Here is a 20,225-nt window from a genome sequence, read left to right on the forward strand (position 1 = left end):
GAAATAGCTCTACTTCCTGTCTTGTACAAATGGTGTAATGTCGCAGCAGGAAGGCTAGCCTAGCAAAAAATGTTTATGTTAACTACAGAGAATGTCTAATACAGGGAGAACTGCCACTCTCGGAAAACTTCCGGTTTCTGAATTGGTTGCAGTTCCTACTGTGGTTCCACATGAGGGCACTCGTCCACGAGTGCAGAATGCATGGAGGTCTATATACGCATGGAGCCGTACCCCTCAAAATCCACTTTTCTCGGGATATAATTTTTTTTTTTAAGTAATTTGAGTATTGTATTCAAAAGGGGAGGCAAAGAAAATACACTTGGTTGAGTATTATATTTTTTAAAGTCACTTAATTGTTCTTAAAAGCCTTTCAAATGTGTCAATGACGTCATTCATTAGCACAATGCTAGCGTGTTATGTGCAACAACGACCCAACCTGTAAGAAATCAAAAAGACATAAGTACTCGTCCATTCAACTTTTGACCTATAACCCATGTTGAAGTTATACAAACTACAATCAAATCTGAGATTTGTCAACGACAATCAGGTGAAAGAGACAAATTTAGCCGTCTAGCTCCATTGACTCCCATTCAGTCTGCACTCATGGCGATCGCCCCCCAGTGGAACTCTGGTGGAACTGCATCCAAAATTCGGTACAATGGGACTTAAAGAGACACCAGGCAAGCCTGATGCTTTTTCTCTACAAAACTCCCCCTCGCTCGGTCTGAAGCTCTTTTCCTTTTCTTTGCATCTTCCGTCAAGGGTTTTCGCTGCTTCTTCACGGCTCTGCCATTATACACATCGCTTGCAACAAACGCTAGCGTTTCGTTAGCCTGCCTCTGTGCTGTAAACTGATCCTGCTTCGGTCGCCGGGTACGATACACTGAACTTGCAAGCGGGATATTCTGCCTACAGGCAATAGGGGCGGGCGAGAGAGTCTTCATTCGGCCTGTAATGAGTCATTTAACCATATACCGACTTACGAAGATGATTAATTAACACGAAAACGTTGCCTGGTGTCCCTTTAATAACTACCTGGGCTCTGTTAACTACCTGCCTGACAGCCCATGCTGCTTGTAACAAACTAGAACAGTTAGCGCAACTTGGTTTATTAACGGGATAAGGAAGACGCAGATCTGTTCCAGAATCACTGTTTATCGTATTTAATGACATAACATTGCTATAGCTTTGTAATAGGTTTTGATGAAAGTGGCATATTCTCTGCTATACTAACTATTCGACCATGATAATCTATTTACCAAATGGGGGTTCGGAAAACCACACAATAAATTCCGTGCATCAAAGCAGACTGGAACATTCATGTCTAGTAGTATTCATGTACGCCAGCTGTTTACTGTCTTTAAAGCACTGTGCGTCTGTCTAATTCTCAAACAGCAGAATGCTTAAATGCTAAGCTACAAGTAGGCCTAGGTCAATGTATAACATTAGCTTGGGATGTTTTTACAGTAAGCATTGGTAGTTGTGAAAGTAGCTGCATCCCTTCTAAATGTCAAAATATGGAAATGCTAACATATATTTTCTTTCTCCCTCAAGGTGATTTGCTTACATTTCTCAGCCCTAGCTCTTCCTAAGGATACCTCCACTGATGAAGGTAGAGTGAATTTCTCTCACTGAGCTGAGCTGATAATGACCATTTCCAATATGCTAACAGTGAAATGGTCAAACGTACTTCACAGGTAATTTCAGATTTTTTTTTTTTTCAATTATTTTCCCAGGTACATCAACTTCATCCTCTATTCATGAGGAAGAAGCTGACATTGGATTTTATGGTATGGTGGTGTTTTTGCAAATGTTCAAAATGTTCAAAACAAATGCACAGTATATATGCAACAGCAGTATTTGCACTGTCAACATTTTTTATTTATATAAAGTGTGGGGGAATTTAAACTGTATGGCTATGCTGTGGTTCCTGTAGGCGTTAGCGTGGGATTGGGGTTTCCATGTCCATTTTGCTTGGGGCCCCCAAATTCCTTGAAACGGCCCTGGGGATCTGTACTTTATTCGAGTATCATTTTTGGGGAGTACTCATGACTTTACTCAAGTACATTTGAGAGGCAAATATTGTACTCTTTACTCCACTACATTTCTATCCATAACCGTGAGTACCTGTTACTACTTCTAAAAAAAAAGGGAAAAAGAAAAATCTCGGAAACCCTCAATTTGTTGTTTCTCAAACGTGATTGGATTGTGCAGGCGCCACTGATTGGGACAGCCTATCAGCAATCACCTTCAGCTTTCCGCCAAAGTCAACTCCATGGTCAGATTTAGATAAGAGATGAAACCATGGACGAAACAATGGATGAAGACACGGCAGGTCCATCCTGGAAAAGTGCCAACCTGTGGCCCCACCTCGCCAGACTATTTCAATTTTCTGAACAAGTTAATTTTTTGAACAAGTTTTTGCTTCAAGTGTTTCAATTACAAAATAGTATTTTGTATTTGAAATACATATTTTAAATACATGTATTAGAAATACTGCCCATCCCTGGCAACATGGTAAAAAGATGAAAATGACTTGATTTTACTTCCAATTCATTTTACATTCTCCAATGTATTAACATTAACATTTTTCATAACTCCATGTACGTTTCTGTACATAAATGTAAGCACTGTTGCAGTAGTAATGCAATATTTAGAAAATGTAGGCTACTCTTGTACTCTTGATACTCAAGTACTTTTAAAAACAAGTACTTCAGTACTTTTACTTAAGTAGACATCTGACTGTTGTACTTCTACTTGTACTTGAGTAAAATGTAGCAAAGGGTATCTGTACTTTTACTCAAGTAATGAAGCTGTGTACTCTGTCTGCCTCTGGGCCTAGCCTACTTCAGTGTTTATAAAGCAACAGAAGCCGCTTCATTGCGGCTTTCAACCATTGGAGGACGAGCGGACACTCGGTATAATGTGATTGGTTTATTTCCTGGTTTATTTCCCCGTTAGAGTCGAGAGCTCATCTAACCAATCGGGTGTTGATACAAAAAGTTACTGTAGCCCAGGCTAATGCATTGCGATGCTGTGGAGCTAATGTTAGGTATCTGGCTAGCACAATGTCACCTAACCTTTGACAACAGCCAACTAAAGCGGAGCGGAAACTGTTCGTTATGAATTCCTATCGAGTAGATTACGTTAGGTTATCACCTAAATGTGTCGTTATCTCTGTACTTATTGCGTTTTTCACGCAGACGGTCGGCGGTTTCAGCCCGAACCTTGATAGTGAGTTTACATTTCTACTGCCAGCAGGAAGAACAGAATGCTTCTTCCAAACGGCGTCGAAAAATGGCTCTATGGAAGTTGAATACCAGGTAACATTAGCATTAAACTCCAATGTCTTATAACCTAGCTTGCCAGTTTAATTTAAGGTTAGCCTCTCTGACACTGCAGTTGTGAGCTAACAAATGTTATTTAGCTAACTGTTAGTTAGCTGGCAATTAGTCGATAATTGAAAATGACAGTCATGGCTAAGCTGCTAACTAGCCATTTATTATGTGGCCTAAGTTAGTTAACGTGGCACTTTAGTGCAAGTGTATGAGCTTTACACAAGTGAGTAATGTCAGCTTTGTTTGATGTAAGGTTAATAGACCTCGCACCCACGTTATTGCGAGCCCGGGCCCTTGCATCAACCTGGGCTTGAATGGATGTTAAATTACGAAAAAACAGTCTATTGGGGTAGCTCTAGCCTTTTATGTCAAGGAACACTTGATGTTTGAAAGCTGTTGAAGACATGCTAGTTCCGCGAAAGGGTGAACCGCAAGACCTGTCAATTCATGCGCCTTGTTTTCGCGCCTACTCTGTATTGTTGCGCATTTGACCTGTGGAACTTGGAGTTTCTAGCTAATGTAACGTGAGATGCTGAGCTTGTCTTGTGTTTGATGTGTGGGTGTTCCTGTTTGTCCATTGCACGCACACTGCAACCAAGGAAGCGTCATAAAGTGCTAGCCCATTGATTATGATCAGCTATGTCCTGCTGTTACATCCGTTACCTTTTAGGCAGTGGTCTCTCTCTCTCTCTCTCTCTCTCTCTCTCTCTCAAGCCCAAGTTTTGTGAGGTTGGGATGCGATCTGTTGTTCTGTTCTTGCCTTTACACTCTGATGAAACAGTGACGGATGTGTTAACGAACAAATGCCCCTCCTAATGAGTCAGCATTATAAGTTCTGTTTTTATTGTAGATCTGCTTGTATAGTGCTATTAGGAATGGACTGAATTGGTGAAACACTGAGAGAGAGAGAGAGAGCGATAGAGTCAGAGAGAGAGCGCATTTAGTAACTTATTGTGTGTAATAGTCTTTGTACATAGTATAGGCTACTTATACTATGTAGGCCTACGTGGGTGATGTCATGTTTGCATTTGATATCACATTATCTGTCTGGTGTTGTATTTGTGTTTAATGCAAAGAGGAAAGTCCAAGTAAGTGTGTGTGTGTGTGTGTGTGTTAGATCATCGCAGGTGCAGGCATGGATGTGGACTTCACCATCCTCTCTCCTCATGGCTATCAGCTGATCTCAGAGTTCCGTCGCTCCGACGGCGTCCACACGTGAGTCCCTCTGACTGCCTCCATCCCGAGCGCCCATTGACTAGATAGTCCCTAGGATGGGAGGTCTCTCACAACGAGTCTGCTCTTGTTGTGCATGGCGGTCAGGAAAGGAATGTCAGATTTCTAGCACACAGTTGTTATTAAAAAGTAATTGTCTTTTTTTTTTTTGTGTTTCCTCCTCTTTTCCTTTCTTATTCATCTTCTTTTTCTTCTTCCTCCTCTTTTTCATCCTTTGTTTCTCCTTCTCCTTTTTCTTTTTTCCTGTTCTTCTCTCCTTCCTGTTCCTCCTTTTCTTCCTCTTTTTCTCATTCCTCTTTTTCATCCTTTGCTTCTCCTTCCATTTTTCTTTTCTTTTCCTCCTCCTCCTCCGCCTCGTCCTCCTCGTCCTCCGCCTCCTCCGCCTCGTCCTCCTCCTCCTCGCTCCTCCTTTTCCTCCTCCTCGTCCTCCTCCTCCTCCGCCTCGTCCTCCTCCTCCTCCCGTCCTCCTCCTCCTCCGCCTCGTCCTCCTCCTCCTCCTCCTCGTCCTCCTTTTCCGCCTCCTCATCCTCCTCCTCCTCCGCCTCGTCCTCCTCCTCCTCACTGTAGTGTTGAGCCCACTGAGGAAGGCGACTACCAGATCTGCTTTGACAACAGCTTCAGCCGCTTCTCGGAGAAGATGGTCTTCTTCGAGGTCATCCTGGAGGGGCCGGCGTCCGAGGAGGGCGGGGACGACGAGTGGGCGGGCCTGGGAGAGCCTGAGAGCCTATTAGAGTACAAGCTAGAGGATATCAGGGTCAGTGCTCTGCCCCCTTCCACAACACTCACCAATCAGAGGGCATCGTTGCCTAAAGCATGGTTAAGCGTCATTCACATTTACAGCGACTAGAGACGAGAGACCTTATAATGTTAATGTTATTACTGACAAAATAACCACTTACAACACAAGACCGTAATGGTAATGTGATTACTACGGATGGGCAAAGTGAGGCTTTGTGAAACACTGAAACGTTCGAAGCCGTTGTGCCAGATTGTTTCGAAGCAGTGGTCACATGACATGGCTGTTTTGAACCACGTTTTGAAGCAGTGTTTTGAAACACTTGTGCTCCGAGGCCTTGACACTGATTGTCAGTTTTGAACGTCATACCCCATGTTACATGTAAATTAAATTATAGACCATATAACATATATGGTGATGGAAAAAATGTCATGTGACGGAGCACATATCAATCATGTGGTGCCAAGGCATTACACAAGATTAGAAATGAATAAGCAATATGCTGTTTTGAGAAGTTATAGGTATGAACAGTGAAACATTTGAAAGTAAAGGAAATGGGAATTTGTATTGATTGTAATTATGAGGACAGATCTGAAGTGGACACTAGTGTCTTAAAAATATTTACTGATTTTTCTCTTTATTTTTTTTCTTGTTCTCCCCTTCTCTCTACCTGCCTCTCCTCCTCTCTCCCTCTTTTTGACTGTCCACCTCTCTACCCAACTCTCCTTTTTTTTTGATGGTTCTTCTCTCCACATCTCTCCCTCTCTTTCATTCTCTCTGTTTATCTCTCCTGCTAATGCCCCACTCCCACCACCCCTCTGTTCTTCTCCCTGTACCCACCTCTTCTTCTCCTCTTCTTCTCCTCTTCTTCTCCTCTTCTTCACCTCTTCTTCTCCTCTTCTTCTCCTCTTCTTCTCCTCTTCTTCACCTCTTCTTCTCCTCTTCTTCACCTCTTCTTCTCCTCTTCTTCTCTCCCCCTCTTTTCACCGTTCCTCTCTCTTTATCCCCCCTCCATCTCTCCCTCTCTTTCATGTTTATCTCTCCTGCTAATGCCCCACTCCCACCACCCCTCTGTTCTTCTCCCTGTACCCACCTTTTCTTCTCTCCCCCTCTTTTTTCTCTCTCTCTCTTTTTATCTCCCTCCTCCTCTCAGGAGTCCATGGACTCGGTGCACCGGCGCCTGGAGCGCAGTCGTCAGATGCAGACGGCGCTGCGTACGCACGAGGCGCGTGACCGCTACCTGCTGGAGGACAACCTGTGGCGCGTGTCCTTCTGGTCCTGCGTCAGCCTGCTGGTCCTGCTCACCGTCGCCTTCACGCAGGTCTACACCGTCCGCCGCCTCTTCGACGACAAGAGGAGGGTGTGCACGTAGAGGCAGCGGAGCGTGGTGTGTGTGTGTTGTGGAGGTGGGGGGGTGCGGTCTGTGAGCAGGGTGATTTGAAGACTCTCCCAGTTTGATTACTTTGCTGTCAGTTAGATCATCCTAATTGGATGCAAGCGAAGCAGTTTGTTGCATTTCTGTTTCTATTTTTTTTTTTCAATGTCTTTGTCTCAGTGTACAGAGAGCATTCAGTACTATGTAATAGTCTGACGCTCACATGCAGTTAGTACAAGCCAGCAGTCTTTTTATTCTCCCTCACTTGTTCCCCCACCATTGATTATTTTTTCTCTCTCTCTCTCTCTTTCTCTTTCTTTCTCTTTCTTTCTCTCTCTCTCTCTCACTCTCACTTTCTTTGTGTGCCCCCCAATATAATAAACCTAGCCAGTTTTGTTACCTGCTTATTTGAGCTCTGGTGAGAGAAGAACCAATCAGCTGCCTTCTCTCAACCACCTCAACCAATCACAGAGGATGGACAGACAGACATAGAGAGAGAAAGAGTGGAGAGAATGAGGATCAGTGTGAGCGATGAAGACAAAAAGAGGTGAGGAGTTTCTAACAGAAAGAAAGAGAGAGAGAGAGGAAGGGAAGAAGAGAGAGACAGTTACTGAAGTGTGAATAGATCTCTGTTTGCCTACAAAAATCCGGATCTCTCTATATGGGCAAAGATGGTACCAGGATCTCCTTATATGGGCAAAGATGGCAGCTTTGGGTCTTTTTTTTTTGTAGGTGAACTTCAGAGGTGTATATGGAGTGCTAAAATGAATTATTGCAGTGCCTTTTTAGTGTCTACTTGATTTGCTTCATTAAGTAGCAAGGCCATGATTGCGTCATGATCATTGGCCTGAGTGACTCAGCTTAATAACAGTGGTCCTCCCATTGGCCTGAGTGACTCAGCTTAATGTCAGTGGTACTTTGCATTCGGCATTTTCCTGTTCACCACAGGTACTTTACAATTCAACAAGAAGTGTGTGTGTGTATTCGGGAAGGGTCAGAGGTTGAGTGGGGATTCTCTTAACTACATCATGTGCCACGTACTCAAACTTTGACTTGATTGATCACATGGAGAAGAGAGCAGTGGTGGCGTTTACATAAATTCAAGTTTAAAGCTGTGTGTGTGTGTGTGTGTGTGTGTGTGTTCGCGTGCGTGTTATGCATGCACGTGTGTTTTTATCATTTTGTTAATATTAACAAAAGGGAGATGCGTTATGAGATGTGAAATATATGTATGCTGTGATGAATCAGATGGATTTTTTTAAGAGTTTACTTTTTACAAAAAAAAAAAGAAAATAAAATTCAAAGTACAATATACCCATGTCATTCTTATTTGCCGTTCAACTAGTGCGAGGGTCGCTAGTAGTCAATTTAAACTCAATATGAATGTTCGAAAAATTCACTGATGAGGCTCCATATTGACCCTTTCAGTCTGTTTCGGTTGAAACCCTCAAAACCAACGCAGACACTTTGAAATTAAAATGAACCGGACTTTAGCGTAATGCTCTACAAAATGACGACTTTAAAACTTGTTTTTTGTTTTTGTTGGTCCCCAAGTTACCATTAACTTAATGTTATTTTTCTGTGCTACCGGAAAAACCTTGGTGTCGCACATGTTTAAAAAGGTCAATACATAGCCTATATTGTGTGTCTAGTGTGAATAAGTGTGAGTATTGTGCTAATAATTATACACTTTCATTTCTGACAGCAAAGAAAGTGGTACTGAAACTGATCTGTTCAAGGCAGTTTATTAGCTTTACTTTGACGTTTAACGTTTAACCAGATGAGAAAACCGCTCGTCAGTGTGCTTTCTGATCTGAGAACAGACAAAAGATGTCTTCATTTGTTCAACTTAAATCTGTCGCTGAAACGCCATCTCCCTTTTCGTCTCATGAGTCGTACTTCCTGTGTGGTGGTGACGTACGCACTGAAACAGGAAGAGGAGGTGAGCAACGAAGGAAACTCTGACACAGAGCGTGTTTATATTAAGGACTGTTGCCTAATTTGTGCTTAGCGACCATACTCTATTTATGGTGTAGGTCTAACAGTTGTTCTAAAAATAATAATAACAATAATCTGCGTGGGCAACCATATAATATCAATACTTTGCCATGATCTCTAGACCAATGATTGAATAGTTGACCTAAATGACCTCAGTAGTCAGTACCTTTTTTTAAAACTACTAAAGCAATTTGGTGTAAGTATTGCCATGTAATCCCACGCAGAGGCAGAGACACCATGTTATATTTTAAGTCATCGTCAAAATGAGTTGAAGCCATTATTTTACTGAAGACAAAAACATCTACATGTTGCTGTTAAGGATTCACTCACAATACCCCTATGAGATAATGACATGAACCACTAATTTTCATCATATTGCATCGCCATAACTCAGCCCTCTTTTACACAAGACTTATTACCTAAATTTCTATCAATAGGGGAAAAAAACTATAGTAGCCTAATTTATGGTCATCCTGGGTCATTCAAGACCCCAAATCTTCCCCAAAGATGCCGGCAGGCCCGTCATAGTTTTGTTATCTGGTGCCCCCTACAGGCCATTAGCTGTAAGTGTCAGGCTGAGGCACTTTGTCATGTCATACCGGGGGCTGGTTTCACAAAGCTATTTTAGACTAGTCTAATTGAGACTGTAAAAAAATGGTCAGAGTAAAAAATAGCATAGCGTTTTGGACTTCCATTGGGTTGACATGACAACAAAATTTAGCACATTTTTAAGTATGGTATGAAAAGAGAATGAGATCACTTGAGTCAATTTTATAATCATGTTTAATTGAAGATTGTTTAAACATTTGTACATCATGATTTCAGACATTGGAAAATAATAAACAAACCCACAACATTTGTCAATGATGATACATTTTGATTAACCACTTGTCAAAAATGTAATTGAATTTATTTCCTTTTCATCTTTGACTTAACGGTTTTATTAAGGGGCAGCCGTGGCCTACTGGTTAGCTCTTCGGACTTGTAACCGGAGGGTTGCCGGTTCGAACCCCGACCAGTAGGCACGGCTGATGCACCTAACCCCTCACTGCTCCCCGAGCGCCGCTGTTGTTGCAGGCAGCTCACTGCGCCGGGATTAGTGTGTGCTTCACCTTACTGTGTGTTCACATAGTGTGTTTCACTAATTCACGGATTGGGATAAATGCAGAGACCAAATTTCCCTCACGGGATCAAAAGAGTGTATATATACTTATACTATACTACTTATACTCTTATTTTTCAACAAATTATTTCCTATTCATTTTTTTCTTAACATTTGTATTGTTTTTAAACAAATTAATCTCAATCGTTTTAAATAATATTGGCAAAACATAAAAAAAAAAAAATACCTAGAACAAATAGTCGTTTTGATGTGAAGTTAAAAAATGTCTCCGTTCCGTGTTACCCAGATATCCACTAGTGTAGCAGTGAGGGTTCGACTGGACGGATGATGGTGGGCCGGTTTGGAGCTGAAGGAGGTTACTTGGTTACTTGGTTACTTGCCTGGGTATGCTAGGGAGCCACACAAAGGATTCTCTGGGAGTGGGGTCCATGGTGCTGTTCCCAAACGCAGGGGGAGGACCGGGGCGGGACGGGATGGGGGGGCGCCCCGAAAGCAGGCGAGGGGTTCTGGGGCGGCCCCGGCGTGGGTCCCCTCACTGCAGGGGGGCGACCAGGGGGGGGGGAGCAGCACTGGCTGGTGGAGGACGACGTTGGGAGGGGGGGGGCTGAGGAGAGAGATCAAAAACGAGAGGGTGAATGAGTGTATGAGAGTGTATGTACCGGTACGAGAGTGAGTGTGAGGAAGGAAGGGAGAGAGAGAGACAGAGAGTGAGTGAGAGAGGGAAGGAGAGAAAGGTAAAAAACAAGACAGTGCATAAGTGTGTATGTATGAGAGTGAGTGTGGAAGGAAGGGAGAGAGAGAGAGTGAGTGAGAGAGAGAAGGAGAGGTCAAAAACCAGAGAGTGAGTGAGCGAGTGAGGAAGTAAGTGAGAGAGAGAGACAGAGTGAGTGAGAGAAAGAATAGGTTGTGTGTGTGTGTGCGAGACAGAATAAGAGGGAGGTGGATGGTTAAGTGAGTGAGAGTGTGTATGTGTGAGTGAGAGTGTGTATGTGTGAGTGAGTGTGTGTGTGCATGGTGCTGGCATGGTACTGTTATACAATAATGTATACATATTTTGAATACTTATTTTTTAAGTATTTTTAAAAGCAAGTAGTTCTGTAAAAATGTACTTTCATTTGTGTTGAAGTAATATTTGACAAGGTGGGTATATACTTTAACTTGAAGAAATTGTGTACTTTATCCACCTGTGTCTGTGTGTGTGAGAGAGAGAGAGACAGAGCAAGAAAGACAGACAGATAAGAATGAGGTATCTGTATTGAGTGTACTACATCAATAATAATAACCACCTGGTATTGTAACATTCAACATAGCTACATTGGCTAAAAAAGACTTTACAGTAGCTAACATTTAAGCTGCATTGTTAAAGGTGCTCTAAGCGATGCTGGGTAACGTCACTTCTGTTGACTTTCAAACAAAACATAGAGCTAGCTCACTACTTCCTCCCCCTCCCTCCCGTGCTGCTCCAGTGCAACTGAAACTCTCCTAAACGCGCATCTCGTCTGTGATTTGCTGGAACAGTATGTTATGTTTTTATCGGCTAGGTTTGCCCAGGTTGTTTTTGTTGCCGTTTTTGGAGCCTGGGCTGTCGATTGCGTTTTTTTTACAGTGTATTCAGGACACAGACAGCCAGCAGTTGGTTAGGTGATGTTTGCAGTAAGTGACATAAAATGTTTTAGTCTAAAAAAACAAGTACCATCGCTTAGAGCAGTGGTCCCCAAACTACGGCCCGCCACCTCATTTTGGGTGGCCCCCCAAAACATGTCCGTCGTATATAGCAACCGGCCCGCACGGGAGTACGACATCGTCAAACTATAACCTCCGCAATTTCCCCCATTCATTCTCTATGGCGACACATGTAATACTCTTACACATGTAATACTCTTTTTGTCCACTGGTGGTTATTTTGGCGCTGTTTCGCGTTTGCCATCAAATGAAATGTAGGCCTACCTGCAAACAATGTAAGAGGCCTATGCTGACTGCATCAGTGCTCAAAGTATTGTAAAATTTTATCAATTAATTGTTAATAACTAACTAACTTCTATTCAAGTCATATTTCTGGGACTTTCTGGGATAATTATTTCTATTTTGTATTCCTCGTTCAAATGTTCATAGGCCAACAAAGAGGTCACAAGTTCAGGTGAGTGAAAGTTAGAATGGTGGTCATTTCAGACCACTTCAGCGCTTCATAAAATTCTCATAGTTTGAGAACTTAACATTTTCAGATTTCAGAGTTCACACATTTTTAATAAAATATACTTTTGGGAATGCAAAAGTATTTTTATTAGTATTATTTAATTTGAGTTACGTTTTACACTGATATGGCATGATGGCAATATAAACACAGCTAACAATGGTATTAAATTGCAATAGCCTATAGATGAAATGTAATGGAATATTCAACTAAGGTAGACTGCTGTTGTTCACAGCACTAAGCTATTTATGGTTACTGATATACTCCGAGTCTCTGGCCCTCTCTTAGAGCCAGGCATAGTAATCTGGCCCTCGGAAGAAAAAGTTTGGGGACCACTGGCTTAGAGCATCTTTAAAGGAGACTTTAGGTAACATTCAAGCTATATTGCTTTTTCTCTCCTTTTGCACTGTAGCTTGATTGCCAGTCGCTGTTGATGTGAATGTGTACCTGCTGTCCTTCTGCAGCCAGTTGTGTGAATGTAATGTGAATGTAATGTATGTTATGTATGTAATGTGATAATGTGAATGTAATGTATGTAATGTGAATGTAATGTGAATGTAATGTATGTAATGTGAATGTAATGTATGTAATGTGAATGTAGTGAATGTAATGTATGTAATGTGAATGTAATGTATGTAATGTGATAATGTGTATGTAATGTGAATGTAATGTATGTAATGTGACTTTTGCAAGTGATTGCACAAAATTGTGGTAACGTTATCCACGGTACAAACCGGCTATGTTATCAGGCTACCAGGTCGTGACGTTGTGGCAACTTTAATCATGAACTATATGGCAACTTTTGCGAGTACCATGGCACAACGTCGCAGATACGGCTCCTACACACAGCTGCGTGCGTTGCGTTGCTGGAGACACATCCCATTGACTTTACATGGGCTCACGTCATCTGTTGCCGAACTGAATTGTGGGTCCGTTGCGTTGCGTTTCTCCCGTCGCTCGCGTTGAGAACTACCTCCATGGTTGAGAAGTTCAGCTGTTGCTGCACCGACAGACGGCACCGGCCAATCAAGCCAATCGAGGGACGGCACCAACCAATCAAATTATGGTTATACTTCAAGTCATTTGCATAGCTACCGTCGGGAACACCCACTGGCATGCGTTGACGGAACGCAACTGTGTGTAGGAGCCAATAACTATCGGCTCCTACACACAGTTGCGTTCCGTTAGTCACTGCCACGTTACTTGCGGTACCAAATGACAACATTTATTTGTACAGCGTTGCTGCAACGCCGCAAGGCTGTGGTCAGAAGATAACTTCGCTGCAACATTATGTGTTAGCTGGGACATTCACATTTGACCCTTTGCTCTAGACCCGAGTTTGTTTGGATCGTTGGTTTGGTTAACTCTAATAATGTGAATGCAGTATACCAAATTCAGGTGCGGACCTGAGACCAGGAAACCAGGAAATAAATTGCCGTTATTGCAACGTTAGTGGTATTGGTAAATAGAAGCTAGTGTTTATGATATAAACGGACCTAGGTGCGCAAACAAAAATGTAATGTGAATGGAGACCAGCTGGATCAGGGCTAAGGGGGGGAATAATTGCACTCGGGTTCGGTCCAGTTAAACGGACCAAGTGTGAAGGCAGCCCAAGGCTTCCAAATTAAGAGCGTTCACTTGACATCAACAAACTGGCGATGTTGCTATAGGCTAGCTAGCGCCTGCGCTTATGAGTAGCCATAACATAAATAAAGGAAGTGACTAATTTGCCTAATTAGAGACTAATGTTTTATCGTTCATCATATCGAGTGATGTGAAAATGTTCTGGGAGGTCTTGCAAAAGCTTCCTTTTCAAAGTGAGAAGTCCCCAGTTCAGGCATGGCATACCCCCTTGAACCTAGAATTCTCCCACTTCCCAGTTGCTCATGAATGCACCATAATACAAACACACACACTGGTACAGATATCCACATATCTGTACCAGTGTGTGTCCAATCCAATCTTGAGTCGTGGATCTGCTCGAGGTTTCTTCCTATATGTATCTCCAATTCTAGGGAGTTTTCCGTCGCCCCTGTTACCCATGGGCCTCACTATTGCATTCTACTGCCTCTGTCGCCCCTGTTACCCATGGGCCTCTCTCTTTCTTTTCTTTTCTTCCTTTCTTTCCTTTTTCTCTGATTGCCTACATTCTGTAAAGCGCCATGATACATGTGTAATGTTTTGGCGCTCTATAAGCACAATAAATTAAATTAAATTAAATATATAGTAGGCTATAGGTCTACAATAAGTAAGTCTGTCAACAAACAATCAAGTAAGTAAAAAATAGCTGAAAGAAATGTAAAGTGCATGCATGGACGTGAGAATCTGTACCTACACTACTAAAGTAGAACATCTGTGGCTTGTGGTTTATGATGATGTTTTCAGAAATAGTGCATGAGGCAACCCACAGTCACCTAAACTGTTCTACAAACAATCAAATAGATTAATAAACAAACATTTTTCAAAAATTGAATGAAAGAAAGAAAACAGCATGAGTGTATGTGTGTCTACACCTTCTAAGAGATACTTCTCACACATGTTCACAACTAGGCTGAATGTGCTTAATGACACAAACAGGAAATCTGCTGTCACCCAAGCAAGCCAGTCGTAAACTTGGCATGGTTGACCCTAACGTTAAATACAGAAATTTCACTTTGTCTCAGAGTTTAAGGGAAAAGACTAAAAGAACAGCATAAAAGTCTTTAGAGATGATGCTGAATTACCTTCCGACGAAGTTCTCCAACACAGAGCTTTTGCCTGCGCTCTGTCCACCGACCACAGCAATCTGCGACAAGTCCAAGTTGCAACCCTGTCCGGCTGAGCTTAAGGCATGTTGAAGTTTATTGACGAGGAGAATGAGATCCTCCATTAGTTTGATTGGACTAAGTTTCTCAGTAGAGCTAGAAAGGCCTTGTAGGCTATCGTAAGAGTTTGGTCGTAGTCATTCACACCTAGTACAACCACTTCCTTACCTCCTTCCTGCCTCTCTTCAACCGTAGACTCAAAAGCCCCCTTTTTTTCTTGGTAAGACAGGGTTTTCAAGTTTTGAGGACAGGCAAGAGTGGCATTCCCCGTCGACAATATTAATTGTGCAGATGTATAGTCCATCTTATACACACCAATTTAATTGAAATAGAAATTGTAAAGATTTGCAATTTTTTGTAATTATTCCCTATTTAGTTCAGAGTGTTGCCTTTCATTTGAGGCCAATATTATGCTTCTAAGGGGTTCATATGCAGTGAGCATTTGATTGTCAGTATGCATTTTGGATAACCAAAAGTCCTATGGGGAGTTAGAGCATTTTACAAAATGCATGAGCTGGGAAATAATTGTCTAAACTACTCATATTGTCATTCTATATTGATCTTCTTTTACACACAGCTTCACAAGACCTGATGCTAGGACTCAAGTCATATCAAGTCAAGTCCTAGAGGGCTGAAATAGGGTCAGTTCAGAGATGCTTGTCCGGTAGAAAAAGAAAAGAATATTCTAGCCTCTGTAACTCTGTGTCGGTACATCACACAGTTATTCTAATTGTTTCCCAATACAGTAACTACAGTGTCTTAGCTTTCCAAAGAGATCAGGCATTTGATTATCGGCTAAAGTGTCTAGGAGCAATGCCCTCTAAGTCAAAATGGGGCAAAAGTATAATTTATACATTAGAATTGCTCAGATTTGCAGAAGAAAAGATTTGACACATGGCACTGACAATTCAATAATGGGCCTACCCTTTTCACCACCTCTGAGCCTCCACTAACCTGGACCTTTTAGGGGGCTTTCCTCTCAGGGTGGATGAGAGGATGCTTAATTGCTTTTTACCTGACATTTTTTCAAAAAAAGATGCAATGATTAATGCATCCATGGCCAGGATATACTGTAATTATATAATATGACATGATTTTAAAAGGGATCCTAATTATCTGGGAAACATTCTCGTTACAAAAGACTGAAATAGACCTCTCCGGATTAAATCCCACCTCAACAAACAGCCGTGTCCACCCAACGTCCGGGCGTCGAATGTCTATGGGAAATAACATGGTGTTTCGAAATATCATACCGGTAAAACATCTGTAGGTGGCGAAGTAGAAAAAAAATGGTGGGCCGAATGGCCTACACACACTTCTGCCATCTAGTTTCCACTGGATTTTTTGATTGTTGGTGCCAGTATACCCATATCTGCAAAAGTCTGATGTGATCATACTTATGTCAGCCTATATGTCAAGGAAAAATACTTTGTGCTACAAAAAATAACTATAGAAAGTATCTTGTATTATATATTATTATTACAAGCATGATCACAAGTATTTTTCCTTGACATATAGGCTGACATAAGTATGATCACATCATACTTCGCAGATATGGGTAGCCTATACTGTCTTGAACACGATATAGCCAGAGACGGTTGATAAAGCGAGACGATTCACATAATTATCTTGTGTTCTAAAGGATCTTTGATATAGCCTAGCATAATAACCCTTACAATGACCAAAGAGCTTAGTAAAATTACACTGAAAATAGCCTAGGCCTCAAAGGACTAATTTATATGATTAAAAAGGATCATAGCTTAGTCTAGGGTGCAATTGTTTAGGTTTGAATATTGTTTGATGATAGTTTGATTATTGAATGATCACATAAGTTAACAGTAGTTTGTAGTAGCTAAGCACTACCCTAGTTCAACTTAAAACGAGCACTGATCAAATTATCAAATGCTACAGGAGAGGAAGGGTGGGTGTGACATTTCCTAATCTGTAATCTGCTTTGGTAATCTACTATGGTATTCTGCAACTTTCACATCCAGTCAGAGATGGTTTAAGAGAGGATCATTGTGCAAGTCTAGTCAGTCTTCTCTTAGTCAGGTTTCACCTCACTTAACTGAGTAACACCTTACAAAAACTAGATGTACCGCATAGCGGTACAAAATATGACCGCCGCTCAGTCCTGTACATCCGTTCCGCGAAAATAAATCACACTTCAATTTGTCTCCATATTTTACTCCATCCCCCACTCTTGAAACTTTTGTGTATGCTTGTTTGGCATGCCTGAGTGTGTGTGTGCGGCTGCACAGAAAGTAGCCTACTGGTGCTGAAAAGGTGAATAGATTGTAGAATAGCCAAGGAAGATGTAGCATTGTTATAAAACCTTTAAAATCTCTAAACAATCACAAGTAGGGCAGTTAATCACAGTTCATCCATTGCAACTGGATTGATGAAAGGTCACTTACACCTGTAGGCTACATTGTATTTGGGAAAAGCAAAAGGTATCAGCATAATGTTATTTATTTATTTATTTATTTATTTATTGTGTATTTATAAACAAAAACATCTCTGTCAGTTCCATGCCGTTTTCAACAGCTATCAAAAACAAAGGTCATTTTTGGATGGATGGATTTTTTGTGAATGTTTCTTCTTCTACATAAGATTTTAGTCATCTTTAGTTCATGTAATACTTTATTGTTAATGCACAAATTAAGTAACAGTAGTCTGAAACGTTATTGTTAATGCACAAATTAAGTAACAGTAGCCTAGTCTGAAACGAAATGCTGTTTTACATCTAACCAGTGGTGCAAATAACTGACATGTCCAAATGGGCCTTGATGAAATGCATCGCTAGACTGTTCATACACATTTTAACGGGCCAAAGTTGAAGAGCTTTTGTCCGTTATTGTTCGTGCAAATATAGGCTGATTCATGTTCCCTTGCATTGTGTAACTGAGGCCCATGGCTAGTCTGGCTTTCATCAGACCAAGCTCAATCTTTTAAGAAATCAAAAAATAAATAGCGGGCAGATCAGGCTGGGTTCACCCAGCCTAGTCCATAGGCACCCGATATTGTTTAATTTTCCGATTAAGATATACACGCTCTGGCTATTCTAAATGCAAAAATGCATCAGGGAGTTATGGCAAAACGGTAACTAACAAACTAGATCCTAATAGAAAGCTGTTAGCTTCCCTAAGCTACAGGTAGGATTATAAGGTAGGCCTATTTACAACATAAATTGTCAATAGGCTATGCTGACGACACAAATAAAATCTCCTTTGGAAACCAATGGCTTCATGCCTTACAGTATCAAAGCGGACTTAAACTCCCCATATGTGGCGAAAAATTGTAATAACATTCAAGCAGCTCCATGAGTCAAGGAAAGCGCGAATGAAGTAGCCACTTCTAGATGGGACCCACTACAGTAGCTTAAGGTGTGTTGCTAAAGCAGCCATATAGAAATGAAGGTGTCATTGTTTGGATACTTCACACACACGTGCTTTTTAATTTCACAAGACTACAACTACCAAGCTGTAATCAAAGCACATCGATTCCCCTCTCACACCATGCACGCACTTAAAACAAAATGGCAAAACTGTAGGCAAAACTGTATCAGACCGGTGTAACGTTGGTAAATCTTCCATTGCACAGAATGATTTTGTAGCACGTGCAATAAATGACAGTCGAAAGATACAAACAGTGCTGCTATCAATTTGCTTGGTATAACCGCATTTATAGTTTTCTACAAATGCAATCAATCAAATGCCTCCATCACTCAACTAACGCTAACGGTAACATTACCTAGGTCCTTATTGATATTACAAGATTAACGTACCTGCAGTAAAAACCAAGCATGTCCGATAAACATCCTCAGATTTATTTCGGCTTCAAGAAGAAATGGGAATTACACTTCATGTGAACATCGTCCTATCCTTATTAGATGTCCGCTATGTAAATTACAGTCCTTGTAGGAAGCGTCCATTGTTTTTCCAACCCACTTTTAACTTCCAACAAAATTACGTCTCACTGCAACGATGCGCCATCTAGTGGACAAACGACTACTTATCGCCAATACTGAAAATGCAGCCATGATGATGATGATGATGAATATTTATTTTGGCTTTCTTTTAATCCTACTGAATTTGTAATTATGTATCGGCCGTTCTAATACCGATAGTATGTGGGTGCCTGTGTGTGTGCATGTGTATATGTGTGCACCGCCATTTACAGGCCAATGAGTGTACAGTCACTAAATGTACACATAACCTAATATTTTTAGACCCCCATGGATGAAATTCTACGAAACTTGGCATACCCCCAGAGAATGCCAGGTCAATCATACACACAAAATTTGGTGCAGTTCTGAACATCTTAACTGAAGATAGGGGCAATTAAAGCAGAATAATATTGCATTTTCATTTTTTACCGGGGGGTGGGGTGCAAATCACAAATGAGTGATTATGAGCCAGGTTGATGTGGGCTCTTGAGACCAACATACCATAAAAGATTCTTCATCCTCAGTGCCACGGTTCAGGTAGTTATTTAGGAAAAACTGTTTTTTGGCGGTTCGGGGGCCCAGCCCGGGTGTGTGGGGGTGCTGGTGGTGGTCCCGGGGACGAAATGAAATTTTTCCGTAAAAGTCTAGTGGGGCTACATACCCACCAAATTTCATGTACCCCGGTGGTTGATTGTCCCGGTATCAATGACCAAAAATTCAGGGGAGTAGATGATGTGGGAAAGATTCTTGAATTATGTGCATGTGTGCGTGTACAAATTTATGTTTTATGTGTGTGGGTGTGTGTGTGTGTGTGTGTGCGTGCTTGTGTGTTTGCCTGCGTATGTGTGTTTGTGCATGTGCATGCATGCGTACATATGTCTACTGTGTGAGTATGTGTCATACATTATGATTACTGTAAATGTATGTGTGTGCATGTGTATCTGTTTATGCACATGTGTGCACATGGAATGGGTTAACATGACCCCTGGAGGCAAACATACGGAAAAAATTGGTCATCCTAGGCCCTACAGTTATCAAGATATTCACAGAGAACTGTGTCTGCCCTACCCTCCTTTCCGGGGGTCCAGTCCAGCGGGGGGCTACAGATCAAAACGAAGAATGACGGTTCCATGCTATCCATGTGGGGTACATGCCCACCAAGTTTTGTGTACCCCCGGTCTTTCAGTGTCCCGGGAATCCTTGTTGGTGTCGTCACTAAATGTACACATAAATTATTTTATTGTAAGGCCCCCATGAACGAAAGTACACAAAACTTGGCATGCATTCGGAGGGTGTCATAATGATCCTACTTTTAATTTTGTGCAGTTTTGACCTTGTCAGCCAGAGATATTGTGATGAAAACACCTAATTTTTGCTTTTTAATTTTTAACTTGGTGGCTATACATGAAATAAGTGGTAATGGGATGGGTTGACATGCCCCTTAAGACCAACATACATAAAAAGGTGGACCTCCTAGG

At 41.6% G+C, this 20,225-nt stretch overlaps 1 protein-coding gene across 1 annotated transcript; it reads left to right on the forward strand.

Annotated features, from left to right (window-relative positions):
* Positions 1–2,968: 2,968 nt before the first annotated feature.
* On the forward strand, positions 2,969–9,643 carry LOC125298481 (transmembrane emp24 domain-containing protein 1-like). The gene is made up of 4 exons (XM_048249227.1): positions 2,969–3,323; positions 4,456–4,553; positions 5,139–5,325; positions 6,461–9,643. The coding sequence occupies exons 1-4, from the start codon at positions 3,123–3,125 to the stop codon at positions 6,677–6,679; spliced, it is 705 nt and encodes a 234-aa protein (XP_048105184.1). The 5' UTR covers positions 2,969–3,122; the 3' UTR covers positions 6,680–9,643.
* The last annotated feature ends 10,582 nt before the right edge of the window (positions 9,644–20,225 follow it).

The sequence above is a fragment of the Alosa alosa genome, chromosome 7, assembly GCF_017589495.1.
Source record: "Alosa alosa isolate M-15738 ecotype Scorff River chromosome 7, AALO_Geno_1.1, whole genome shotgun sequence".
NCBI classification, from domain to species: Eukaryota; Metazoa; Chordata; class Actinopteri; order Clupeiformes; family Clupeidae; genus Alosa; species Alosa alosa.

Coding starts and splice junctions, on each gene's coding strand:
- LOC125298481 (XM_048249227.1), top strand. CDS start 3,123: ATGAATTCCTATCGAGTAGATTACGTTAGGTTATCACCTAAATGTGTC. Junction 3,324..4,455: donor CTATGGAAGTTGAATACCAG/GTAACATTAGCA, acceptor TGTGTGTGTTAG/ATCATCGCAGGTGCAGGCAT. Junction 5,326..6,460: donor ACAAGCTAGAGGATATCAGG/GTCAGTGCTCTG, acceptor TCCTCCTCTCAG/GAGTCCATGGACTCGGTGCA.